The sequence below is a fragment of the Citrus sinensis genome, chromosome 7, assembly GCF_022201045.2.
Source record: "Citrus sinensis cultivar Valencia sweet orange chromosome 7, DVS_A1.0, whole genome shotgun sequence".
Classification (NCBI taxonomy): domain Eukaryota; kingdom Viridiplantae; phylum Streptophyta; class Magnoliopsida; order Sapindales; family Rutaceae; genus Citrus; species Citrus sinensis.
Window position 1 is genome coordinate 19,870,841 of NC_068562.1, and position 13,841 is coordinate 19,884,681.

Below are 13,841 nucleotides of genomic sequence, written 5' to 3' on the forward strand. Positions count from 1 at the left end.
GGAGCTTTAGGAATGTATTTTTGTGGGTTTGTTCCTTCTTTCTCCTCCAATGATGAGTCTTCAGCATTTATAGGTACAATTTAATTTGTTTTTGTCACCGGCATCTCCACTTTGTTGTCGACTTCTTTCTCTTTTCGCAAGGTTATGACGATTTTGACCTCTCTATACTGCTGAGATGAACTGGTACTTAATTCATGCACTCCTTTGGGATTAGGCATTTGTTGACTTGGGAATTTGCCTTTCTCAACAGTCATTGCCAAGGTTTGAACTAAAGAGGCAAGTTATCCCACCATCTTCTCGAGATTTGAAACTAATTGGGCTTGTGAGTTAAAACATGCTCTCATCTCATTTCGTAGTTCATCAATGATGCGGTTCTGTTGCTCAATCGTGGAGTAAGTAAGATTCTTGAAGTTTTGGAATGCATCTTCCCATGGTCTGGGTTGAGAGTAGTTTTAGTTGTGATTGTATTGTCTAAATGGTGGCTGAGAGGCTTGAGGAATTTGAGGAATTGGTTGCATTGGTGGAGCTGCAGCTGCTGGTCTATTATGTTGGAATCCTTGAGACCATGAAAAATTGGGGTAGTCTCTCCATCCAGGATTATATGTGTTGGCGTAAGGGTTGTAGTTTCGTGTGGCTCTGTTGATTTAGTAGTCGTTAACGATGTTATTTTTCAGTAAAAACCTTCAATTATCGCTTTGACTTCTTTAATTTCTGAATTTGACTGCCAATGTGAACCTCATTCACTCCCTTAACTCTTTTAGTATTTCTGAGTGATCGACTATGTTGTTGGGAATTATCCGCTTGTCACTGGAAGAAATCCTAAATCTTTGATGCACTTTTTGACATTAGCTCTCATGCACTTGTTGCCATTAGTCATTCTTGCACATGCGGCAATAATCCCTTAAAAAAGTATTGGCATTGGTGCCATTTCTCGTACCCATGATGTGGATACTTCAACAGTAGCCCATTGAATCGCTCCCATGCTTCGAAAAACTACTCGTCTTTTCTCTGGGTAAACTCTGAAATTTCCCTACAAATAGTATTGGTTTTATACACTGGGAAGTATTTATTCTAAAATTTTGTTACCAATTGTTCCCATGAAGTAATGCTATTAGCAGACAATGTATTGAATCATAAACGAGCTCTATCCTTTAAAGAAAATGGGAATAATCTATGTTTAACATCATAATCTAAAAAATTCTCATATCTAAAAATTTGACAAACAACATGAAAATCATTCAGATGATTATATGGGTCCTCATTTTCTAGGCCATATAATGTTGGGAGACAATTTACCACACTAAGTTTTAACTCAAAACTGCTTACAACTACATTTGGGTATCTTATGCATGATGTGCTCAAATTAGCTAAGGGACTGAAGTAATCCTTAAATGGCCTCTCCAGTGGTGCTTGTTGTCCTTGTTGCAAATCCATTTCAATTTTATTTTTGATTGCAACGTGTTTGCGTGTGTGAAGTGTTTTTTCGAGTTCACAATCTATAGGCTCAAGATTAGGTAATTGTGACCTTCGACCATGCTTGTAAAAAGCACAAAAATGGGAACAAAACTAATAAAAATAAAGAAGAATGAGAAATGACTTCAAAATTAAATTACAGAATTTTAAAGAGAAAAAGAAAAGAAATTCTTACCTCAAAATACAGATTCACTTTTATTTTATAAGAAAAATTACAAGAAAAAAGTAAAAGAAATTATTTACAAAAATTAATTCTACGAATTAAAATAACTTATCTCCCCGGGAACGGCGCCAAAAACTTGTTGTGCAAATTTTATTGAACTCGCAAGTGCACGAATCTATTGTAAAATAAATTAATGGTGACGAGTGTCGATCCCACGAGGAGATGGATTTGAATTGTGTGTAGAGTTAATTTTCTAAGTGGGTGATTGGGTTTGTGGTGGAAGTGATTTAGATTATCTTAAAATTTAAATTAAAATGACGAGAATAAATTGAAGTGAGATCTATTAAAATTGAAACACTTGAGTATCTGGATCTGCATCAATATGCACCATGGGCTTAATATTCCTTATTAGTGTCAATTAAATCATGAGGGGGGTTTCCACTCCTCATGAACCAACTCCAATCAATATAGTGCTAAGGGCTTATCGTGCCAAATAGTAATAACCTTGAACTAGGGAGCCAGTTATACCAGTGCGGTATCTAGACAAGATTATTACTATCTGTCAACGAAGAGTCAAAACATCCACAAAACAGAGGGGAAGAGAAAGTAAATTTACCAAATAAAGCTCATGAAACATGTTGAGACTTCACCTTCAACCCAAGTTTGAAAGAAAATTAGTTACTCACAATTGAACTAGGGGTAAAATAGAAATTTATTAAAATACGTAGAAAATACAAGATGGAAAAAGAATTACAAAAAATAGAGTTCAAAAATGAATTCAGGGGTGTCAAATTAGGGGGGAAGCCCCCTTTTTACAGATGTACTGAGTAAATCATGGCCATCGAATTAAAAATAATTTGAACGCTCAAGATGGCGCCATGTGTCAACAATACGCGGTTTGAATAGTAACGCGGTATGAGCAGTGAGGCGGCTTGAATAGTGACGCAGTTTGGTTATAAATAATTTTGTGTATGTGTATGTACCGTACACATGATTTTCGATCCACTAAGATATTGTCACGTCACCGATCAACAGTACATAAGAATTTTAGTCCAATAGAATAGTGACACCTCATCAGTCAATATCATGTCATCTGTCAATGCCACGTTATTGTTCCGTATATGTGAACAGTGTCGTGAACAATACCGTACATCTGAATAGTACCGTATATGTGAACAGTATCATTTTTCCTTTTATGCTCCTCCTAGGATTTTTGACTGTCCTGAGTTCAAAGTGATGTCTGTTTTGCTGTCTGATCTCTCGTTCATTGTGAAATGACCATTATACCCCTAAAATACATAAAATACTTTATTATAATACAACACACATAATTAAATCACAAGAGACTTAAATACATAAAAGTAGGGATGTTAGTGAGACTTGGAGTGTAAAATGACAATTTTCTCCTTTATAAATATACACTTTCTGGCACTCAACACTTACCAAACATGGCTTCGCATGGATGCACCTTCAACACCTTAATCTACCTAAAACGAGACAAAAAAAAGCCTAAGAGGCATTTTATTGAGCACCTCACGTACCATTTACTAAATCCCAATTTCGTTAAACAATTTTTAATATTTATAGACAATCACTCTTAATGCTCATCTATAATCAATCAATCTTATACACTGATCTATCATCAATCAATCTTAGGAACAAGAAAAACAAAAAAGAACTTAAAATGTCAAGATCGCCAAAATTGGCGGAAATTAACAAGAACAACCATCGTCAAAATGCCAAAAGTAGAGCTACGTACTGTCGGAGATGAACTTGCTATCAAATGCTCGTCCAACCACTGTTGATTGTTGGCAGAAAACTTAAGACCTAGCTACTAGATTGGGAGAGAAAAGAAGGTTCGGTTTTAGCGTTTTGGAATGACAAGGCTATTTTGGTCCATAAATTTTGTAATTAGGCCATTTTTGTAAATTTACCCTTAACTTTATTGTTGCCAAAATTTGGGTACCAAACTGCACTTCTCATTAGGGTATTTTAGTCATTTTATAGGTCAACTAATAGTCAACGCTTATGTATACTAACGACAGGAGAGGTAAGTGAGAATACATGCAATCTCGCCATCTAACTGTGATTATATCAAACCTCAAGGGAGGTATTTAAAATTAACCCTCGTACCATTTATCGTTGAAGAATATTTTGATGTTTTAACTTGGTGGAAGGTAAATGGTGGTAACTATGATATATTGTCTCCAATTGCAAGAGATATTTTGGTGATTCTAGTTACCACTGTTTCTTTTGGATCTGCTTTTAGCACTGGTGGTCAATTTGTAAGCCCATATCGGAATAGACTTCATCCAAGCATGTTGGAGGCTTTGATGTGTAGTCAAAGCTGGATATGTACTCTTTGTGGAGGTATATGGTTTACATTTTAATTTTATATTTTTATTTATTTGACTTAACTAATAACTAACTTGATTTTGGTTTTTATTTATGTTTTTTTAATTAGCTATGCCAAAATTCTTGATGAGGAATCAGAGATTGAAACAAATGTGCAGGCTGTAGAGGTATATAGTTCTAATTTATATTATTTTGTCAAGTATTTAGTTGAAAACGTTATAGGTTTATGAAGAATCTTAGAATGTGCATCCATGTGGTGGTTATTGAGAAGATACTACAAGTTTATGTTTAAGGCTTAACATTATTTTGATTTGTCTTAAAAAATTTGATCATTTGTAATTATGTTGAAGATTTAGAATTATTATGTTTTAATTTATTTGGAGGTTGTTCAAATTTAGTTATTTGTAATTTTATTTCTAAATTTTTATGTTCAAAGTTATATGCTTTTTTAAAGAAGAAATCCGAATATTCAAAAAATATTTTTTTTAAAGTATTATTTTTTGTAAAAAAAAATTTAATGAGAATTAGGTCCCCGTTTTAATCCCCACTCAATTTGGAGATTTTTGGGGACATGCCCAAACTATCCCCAATTAAATTTTTTTTGGGTATGGGGCGGGTTTGGGGATTGCTTCTAAATCAGGTTCGGGTACGGGGATCATAATCCCTACCTCGAATTTGCCCCATTGCCATCACTAACCAAATCATTTATAGATAACAACAGCTCAACTAGTTATGTCGCTTTGGGTAGTACTAGATCTTTTAGGTTTGAATTTTACTTTTACATAAAAAAAAAAAGTACTTGACTCACATTTATGTACTACTCAAAAGAATAATTAGAAAGTCCAAATGAAAAAATAAAAATAATAAGGGGAAATATCCACCGTCCACCCGTTTTTTCCAACTTTTTTAAAAATACACAATTCTATTTTTTTTTTTTTGTTGGAATCCACCTAAAGTTATATTTTGTTTCACTTTTCCACTTCCGTTTGGAATTTGTTAAGAAAACTAACGGAAACTTTAAAAAATAATCATTTTACCCCCAAAACGAAAATTACAATTTCACCTTAAAAAATACTAAAAATAATCAGATTTAATGATAATTTTACTTTCTTTATTAACCAATGGGGAAAATATTTAGATTTAATTTGATTATTTTTGGTAATTTTTAGGGTGAAATTGTTATTTTCGTTTTGGGGGGTAAAATGGTCATTTTTTAAAGTTTCTGTTAGTTTTTTTAACGAATTCCAAACGGAAGTGAAAAAGTGAAATAAAATGTAACTTTAGGTGGATTTCAAGCAAAAAAAAAAAAAGAATTGTCTATTTTTAAAAAAATTAAAAAAAACAGGTGGACAGTGGATATTTTTCCAAATAATAATATAGTTTATGCCAGATGAAAAAAAAGACAACATGAAGATTGGGTAAAAAATAGACAGCTTACAATTAAAAGCATATTTGAGATTGCTTTAGATTGTCAAATAAGTAGTTATTTGATAATCTAACAACTAAAATATGTTCGATAAATTAATTTCAAAAGTGATTTTTTAAATATTAAAAAAATTGGTGTTTGTATTGATTCTTAAAAGTAGTTTTGATAGCTTTTCAAAATTTAATTATTTGATAATATGATTTTATATTGTTAAATACCAAAAGTGTCTTGAATGAAATTATATAATTTTAAAAGTACCCTCATAATAAAATCAAATAAATGAGAAATATTAAAAGTCATAAATTAAGATAAAATTACTGTGTAACTGTGGTATGAATCCCATAAATTGATAAAAAGCATGAAACTTTACCATGGCTGGACCCCATAAATTGATAAAAAGCATGAAACTTTACCGCCACCGATTACTATTCCGTCACAGGTGACGGTGCCGACGACATTGCCAGTGGCTCTATATGCATATGGCGACACCACCGTGCCATTAGATTTATCTTTCTTCTACCTATCTAAAGGTATTGACCTAGTCGGCTGCTTATAATTGATGGAGGCACACTCGCTACCCAAACTGTGGCAGCGGCCTCAAAGCTACAGATGGTTAAATGGTTGATGATGTGCACCGCGACCTCCATTAGTGACATCGGCGACCGACGATTACGATAAAGTGGTGGTCTGGCATAAGTCACGTACTTAGACGAAAGCATATGACCACTGCCACACTTTGGTTGAGATTACGCCACCAGCAAATCTCCTTTGCTGATTTTGTCATCTTCATTTCGTAGATCAGAGGATTATGAATCCACTGGTTCGTAATATGATACCAAAGGATCAAATTTTTATTTCTAGCGCCCTTGCTGGCTCTTCCATCGGTATTGGGATGAAAATCGTTATTGTTTTTTTAGTTCTTTTTCATTTATTTTTAATTGTTGCTTTAAAATAATAGTGTTATCCATGTTAATTATTATGCAATAAAAATAAAAATCATTCAACATGGTTTGTTGTTAAAGATGGTTTGGTTGGGAAGAGGGAAATGGTGGTGTTGAATACGAGGTCTCAGCCTTGCGAAACTGATGGCGAATTTGTTGAACTCATACTTAAGATATGCCTAATTCCCAAACTTTTACCACTGCTTAATAAGGATTGCAGTTGCTGAGATTTGAGAGCTCGTGTTCATCGAAATCTTTTCTCCCCAAGAAACTGTGATCGTCTTCTTTCAATTTCGGTATCTCCCCAACAATTGTCAAATGAAATCAGTTAAACCCTAATTTTTTTCCCAAATATAAAACAAAGCTGTTGTTTAACGGATGAAATTTTACCACCTTCAACAGATGTCAGTGTTTACTTCACTTATTCACTAACTAATTTCAATTATTAGATTCACTAATTTTTCATGCAACAGCTTCTCATAATAAAGACAAAAAAAATGGTATAGCATCACAGTTGCAGATCGAATAATATATATACAAATTATTTGATAATTGATTCTATTTAATTTAAATTTACCAAATATATATGCAAATTTATTTACAAAACCGATTCTTTGAGAATTTACATAAAATCTGATTATTTAAAGCAATCCCAAACGTAACCTGAGTTTTTCTGGGATCTTACCTCATGATTTTGTAAGCTTAATGATTAGTTTCCTTTCAAGCTTATATGGCCTTCATGACTTGTTACTTTCAAATTAAAATCTAGAAAATCCATCTCTGTTTGTGTTCCTCGTGGGATAAACATTAAAGTTCGAAGCAACATTAGGAAGGTTGATTGTCCCCTCAACTTGTTAAAAAAATGTAGACCCATGGAAGAAAAAATAATTTCTTGTGAAATTGAAATATAAAAATAAATTGAAAACAAAGACATATTTTGGAAAAGAGAGAGAAAGCATAATAATTCTAGCAGGATGTGTATAACGCAACTTTATGCCACACGTGCAATAGGGCCACTTCATGCAGTACACAATATCCCCACAATTCAATTCTTCGCTATTATGGCATTGGAATACTACAGCTTGCTTGTTGCATCATTTTGTTTTAGTGATTTTGTTTCCACTTCTTCTGATATCATGACAACATATGAAATGCCAGATTATAATCCATGACCACAAATTATAAAATACAATAATGTTAATGCGTAGACCAGATCATATCTCTAAACTTTCGTAGCTGTGGACTGTTCAGATTTTGATAATTGATACCTTCATTTGCATTGGTGTTTTGAGCCCTCTTTACCTTCCTCACGATTCAACTCGGTGGCCAGCCAAAGAAAATTGATTAGAAACCATCCAGTAAAGCACCAGGAGGCATATATAGGGTTTTGTTAATTAAATTAATTAGAAAGCAGTCGAATGCCAAATCCATGATTTGATTAATCAATTTCCCTGATGAAATTGGCCTTGTCTGTTAATTCAACCTATAACACAGTCGGTGCATTTTGAATTGGTCTCCTTTGATAACAACCTTTGCAAGTTTGCATTCATAAGATTAATTAGAAGAACACATTCACAAGGAATTCTCCTGAAATTGTGATATCTTGCCCAGTTTCTCATCAATAATTGGAAGATACCGAGAAATGTCTCACTATTTATGTTTTTGAGCAATCTGCATATACGCTTGATGGTTTCCTTGCTTGCTTGTAATTTGAGCCAGTAAGGCAATGACTGTCTTTCACATTGCTGAGTTGGTGCTGACAGCAAAGAGAATAATGCATAATGGTGTATATGACTAATAAAAGAAAATGGGATTCAATTTCACATCATAATTTAAGTAGATATATGCTAATGTTATCTACTGATTAGAATTTTGCAAACTGACTTAGAGTATTTGATTCCTGGGTTGTACAAAGATTCTAACTCCATTTATTTTGGAAAAAAATGTGCTTTCTGGTTGAGCTAGCTGCTTGTGCATTGTGACTTCTTTCTAATTAACACATCGCACTGTTGATAATCCTATTCCATTACAGGTGTTATTTATGCACCACACAGAACCTTTATATATATATATAGACATACACACACATTTCAATTGCATCAAAACTATCTGTATTGGCTAAACTTGCCAGATTCTTAAACCGGCTGGAATTGATTTTAATGCCTCTGATGTGAGCATGCTTATTTGTAACTTTGAATTGTTCTTGTGATATAATTTTGTTTCATCCCAGCTTGAAACAATGATACATTTCCTCTTGTTGAGTGCTGATGTATCATAAGAGCTACGATTTTAAGTTCTTCTGCTTTGAACTCTTTCTTGATTCCTTTTTCGAAACCTCACAAGGTGCCTGGAATCCAATATTCTCCACTGCTCCAACTGTGTTGAACAACCGTCTCTTGTGCACCTCTTCAACCAGTTGTCTGTGTAGTAACTGGCTACGAACATCTACTAACGATCGGTTTCTTGTTAATCTGCGGCAATCCATCACCCTTTTAGTTTTAGAACTAGAATCTCGTTGTGACTCAAGCATAACCTTGCATTGTCTGTAGGAATTTTCTTCAGGACAAAATCTTGTTGAGTTGTGAGCCCTTGTGCTGATGGGATGTTTATCTCTTCTTACAGGGCTTGTCTCTGACTTGTGCTCGTCGCCAGAAAAGTAATTCAAGCTGGAATATGCTCCTGAGTGCGAAGAGCTTTGAGAGCTGGCATCATCAAAAAAATCATCTGCAAAGATGCAGGCCCACAAGTAAATAACTATCTACATTGCCATGTATGAGTGAAGTATCCGGTAGCAAAATACAGGTGATGACCTTAGAAAACGAAAAGAATTGTTGGAGCCCTGACCTTTGAGCCAATCATGGTCATATGTGACCAAGCCTGGGAGTGACGCTTGGGATGATGAACAAGAGGGAAATGAGTATAAAGGATGATGATACCCATCTTCGTCTTCTTCGTAGTTAAATGTATGGTAAGCTTCAGGGTGAGGCCATTCCCGTTTCTTCCAGTGTGGTACTAGTACAGAAATCTCTTCATCAATCATTTTCGCAATCTCAAATGGCTCCCAATCGGTTATCTCCAGCTCCTTCACCATCTCCCTTGCCACATCCAATGGCGTATCATTTAAAATATCGAAGGGAAAATATATATTCCTACCAGGACCTGCAAGAAAATACAGCATATTATTTCTTCACCACTTGGAGACCATTAATAAGTTAAAAGAATTTTGCTGAGTGTGTGCCAAAAACATAAACTTAAGAAAGATTTGGGTTCATGCCATCTTTATCAGCAATTTGAACTTTCAGAAAGATGGTGTCATCTTCAGGATTCAGTTTCCCAGTGATTGTCATATCAGTCCTTGGTGGATCATCACTCAATTGCAGTTTCCCCAATTCTGTCTCATTCAAAAAAGGCTTTTGATTTAGCTTGGTCTTAGATAACAATTTAACTTCATCAGATGCCAAAAATGGATCAAGCAAAAGTTCTTTTGCAGATAGTCTCTTTGAAGCATTAACTAAGCATCTTCCAATAAATCTTTGTGCTTCCAAGTCCTGAATACTGTAAAATGCTCCTGGTAGCTTCCCCTGAAACAGAGAAAAACGCCATTGGCTCATATGCTAGTTCATCGATAATAGTTCTTACAGCATCAGAACTACACTTTACCGATGTGACTTTCTTGTAAATTTGTGCTGGATTTGCACATTCACTATATGGATATTCACATGTAAACATCTCTAAAACACACATCCCAAATGAGTAGACATCAACTAGTTCATTATAATCCTCTTCATACAGCTCTGGCGCCATAAACTCCGGGGTGCCTAGCAATAATTATGAAACCAGTATCAAATTAATATCAGATGATGTAGCAGTATCATTAAAGTTTATGCACACATGCATGATAGAGCAGTGAGTACCTATGACACTGTGGGCTGATTTGGAGCCTCGGAGAATCGCTGCAAGACCTAGGTCACCAATCTTGACTTGCCCAAGATGGCCATTGACAAAGATGTTATCACACTTGAGGTCTCTATGAATTACTGGAGGGTCACGGCTATGCAGATATACAAGGCCTTGCAAGATTTGCCGCGCCCAACTCTTAATGGCCCGAATGTCTACCCTCCTATATTTTTTCCTGTATCTGCATAAAACCGTAAGCCTTTTCAGCAGTGCATTATTATCTATCAGATCAAATAAGAAGTTGAATTCATTATACAGATGCAATGAGAAGTGGAACCGTAGAAGAGAATTACTCTCTGAGAGTGCCTGAAGTAAACATTTCAGTGATGAAGTTGAATGTCTTTTGATCTACATCAATCCAAGAGGTGTAGAATCGAATGATGGAATCGTGTTTGAGAGTGCTGAGGAGGTGAACTTCTGAGTACAGCCGCTGCAAATCATCTGGTGAACGCATCAACTCATTAAGCCTTACTTGGTTCCATGCCACCTCCACTCCAAGAACTTCATCAATTGCCTTGTACACTGTTTTCATTGCTCCTTTGCCAAGAACCTCTTCAAACTGCTCATCATTTAAGTAAATGTGATTAGCTGTCATGTATTGTTCCTTCAAGCAACGAACAACAGAATTGCCCACCATGTTCATATTGTTCTATCTCCGCAAGTTCGTAAAAATTCTCAATATTGTTCAGAGAATTGCAACAAATCATATTGTTTTAACCAGTAATTCACCAAGTCATTAACACATAACATGGTATCGTCGATCCTAATTCACTGATTCTTATATGCAACAACCAATCTCAATCAAGATCATCAAGAAAATATTTAAAGAAACCTCATAGAAAGACATTTAGATAATTGTCGTCAACTTTCCCAACACCAAATCCATTCAAGTGTCACCCAATCAGTGGCCATTGACACTATAAATCAAGGATACCATCAACCGAAAAAATAAGTAGAAAAAATAAATAAATTAGTTGGACAGTTGCTTCCCCAGAATCAAAATACAATAAAATCCAGGACTTTCTAGGACGATGTATTGATGTTGATCAACACTTGAAATTAAAAACTAATGTGTGCTAAATTAAAAAGGCAATAAAGGCAATAAACTATCATTGATATGCTAGTATCTAATTTCATATAAACTACTAATTAATAAATTAACATAAAAATGCAATCGTATTAGGCACCTTTGAAGAGTTAACCCTGAATTGTAAGATTCTGTCTTAGTCTGTGTACATGTTAATTATTTCAAAGACACTACAGATTATGCATGCATCAATCATCATATAATAAAATAAGAATACATGTATACAAAAAATGAAAACTTACAAGACCATAGCGACCATTAGGATCTGTTTCAATGTATCCAATATGGGCCTTAGCTTCATCACCAGCCCCTGCAAGTTGTTTATTGCTGTACATATTGTTTATCTTCAAGTACAAACTTTGTTTCCCAGTTGCCAAAATCTTAAGACTTGCAAGGGGAAATAAATAATGAAAACTTGAAAATTCAAACTCAAAAAGCTATATATATATATATATAGATTAGATGAAATAATTAAAGAGTACTCTATATGTATGATTCATCTAACACATAAATCCTAGGCTTGCCCTCATGATTTTCATATAAGAGAAGACACCAAAGAGAAGCCAAAAGAGCCTTGAGGAGTAGTCAATCCTTAAATGATATAATCATGCCATCATCTCCACCATAATCACAACCGCACGTGTGAACTCGCACTACTTATTTGTTGCTAACATTTAACACACGAGCACATACATATTTGAAGTGTTAATTCCAAATATATAAGTTTGGTACAAAGTTTTGAGATAACAATAAAACAACTACAAGGCTAGCAAGAGATAATGATAATAATGATATCAATTTGTGGGGCATATGGGCATAGGCAAGGACAAAGGCAAGGGCAAGGATAGTTTTGGAGACTTGATAGTATGTGTTGCCACCTTTTTTTTTTGGAAGATTGATACAAAGATTTTAAAGGAAGTTTAGAAAGAAAAGTTGGGTATTTAGAAGATAAAGCCCTTATTAATGGAAAGCAAAAATTTTATCCATCAACATGAAAAAGATGGTAGGTTGTGTTGTGTTGTGTTTGTTGTTTGAAGGAGGAAAACGATGGAGACGGTGCAAGTAAATGTAAATATAAGAGTGAGGATGATGAGATGAAGTGGGGCCGTTGATTATTTGGTAGGCATCTAAGGCCATAAGGTGTTATCTAATGACATTTATTTTCGGATTTTACTTTATTTTATTTTTCTGGAAGAGAGGAGGAAGATTCCACTTTAGTATGTCAAAGCATGACAATAATCATCATGTTGTGATATAAGCTTTTGACGCAAAATACAAATTCATTTCGAACTCTTCAACAATTAAAATTGTATTTATAAATGAGATAATTGGGATAATATGAAGATACGACGTATGTGAAGAGAACATATTCTGAATGGGAAAATAAAACTTATAATTAATAAAAAATTTTAAGATTATACAATAAGTATTCTTTTTTTATTAGATAAATATCACATCATTTGACGGTATCATATTTTGATTAAATTTTTTTATCAATTATTGAACCACTCAACGCATATAATTTTTGTTAAACAAGAGAAAGTTTTGGCATTATTACATTTCCCACCCATTCATTCTTTGACATATGTGCATAAATATTTTCGTGATTAGTTGATAAATATACATAATAAAGAGTGAATACAAAGAGGGTAAACGCTCCAAAAACACTTAAAATATTTCGTTAAGCAATAGTGGAACCATTGGGTGACGAGTGTATGTAATTGTCCTGGCTTAATCCAAATTATTTTATGGTTATTTTTCTGTAAACCAAAAACAAATTAAAAAGTGATACAACAGAAGAAGCCAAATTGTTTTAAGTAAATCAAGTTGACCTCCTTTGGTTCAATAGTCTCGCTCCACCTCAGACCCCAAAGAGCGTTGTATATAATTAACTCATTTAATTATAAAAGAGATATGTCAAAAACATGAGATCAACATTTATTAACATTTTGTCTACAACAGTAATTTAGGTGCAGCTACTTTGTCCCGGGTAAGTAACCCCGCTATTTACTCTTGTAATCCAGCGGCTATAATATAATAGATCAGATAGAATAGCTTAAAGGTTACTGGCTTTTCGGTGTCAATACTTTTTTTCTATGATCCAATAGCCTCTATATACATAACAAAATACTTTTAACTTTCCATAAATATGACAACGTTTTCAAAATAATATACATGATATTTTAGTGACATTCTATCTATTTTCATCTTTATCAAGAACAATATCTCTTTACAAAAGTTTCAACATTTCTCTATTAAACTTTACACAAAATTCTATATTTCTTCAACAAACATATCCTAAAACAGTTTAAAAATCACATTCCCTTTTAACATGCTGCATTTTTCTTCAATATTTATCATAAAATTAGGTTTTTGAGTTAAAATTTTTGTTTACTTTACTACTATATAGATAAAAGTGTTGAACTTGTAAGAAATGGC

At 33.9% G+C, this 13,841-nt stretch overlaps 1 protein-coding gene across 1 annotated transcript; it reads right to left on the reverse strand.

The window, feature by feature from the left end:
- Positions 1-8,452: 8,452 nt before the first annotated feature.
- On the reverse strand, positions 8,453-12,429 carry LOC102615591 (probable serine/threonine-protein kinase WNK4). Its single transcript, XM_006494314.4, has 7 exons — positions 11,645-12,429; positions 10,609-10,874; positions 10,273-10,496; positions 10,019-10,176; positions 9,633-9,939; positions 9,203-9,517; positions 8,453-9,082 (listed from the first exon to the last, which is right to left on the reverse strand). The coding sequence occupies exons 1-7, from the start codon at positions 11,735-11,737 to the stop codon at positions 8,640-8,642; spliced, it is 1,806 nt and encodes a 601-aa protein (XP_006494377.1). The 5' UTR covers positions 11,738-12,429; the 3' UTR covers positions 8,453-8,639.
- Between the last annotated feature and the right edge of the window lie 1,412 nt (positions 12,430-13,841).

Bases quoted from the DNA above. Each gene is read 5' to 3' on its own strand.
- LOC102615591 (XM_006494314.4), bottom strand. From the start codon at position 11,737: ATGTACAGCAATAAACAACTTGCAGGGGCTGGTGATGAAGCTAAGGCC. The intron at 10,177-10,272 runs GTACTCACTGCT...AATTATTGCTAG, and splicing joins ATCAGCCCACAGTGTCATAG to GCACCCCGGAGTTTATGGCG. The intron at 9,940-10,018 runs GTAAAGTGTAGT...TCTCTGTTTCAG, and splicing joins TTTACAAGAAAGTCACATCG to GGGAAGCTACCAGGAGCATT.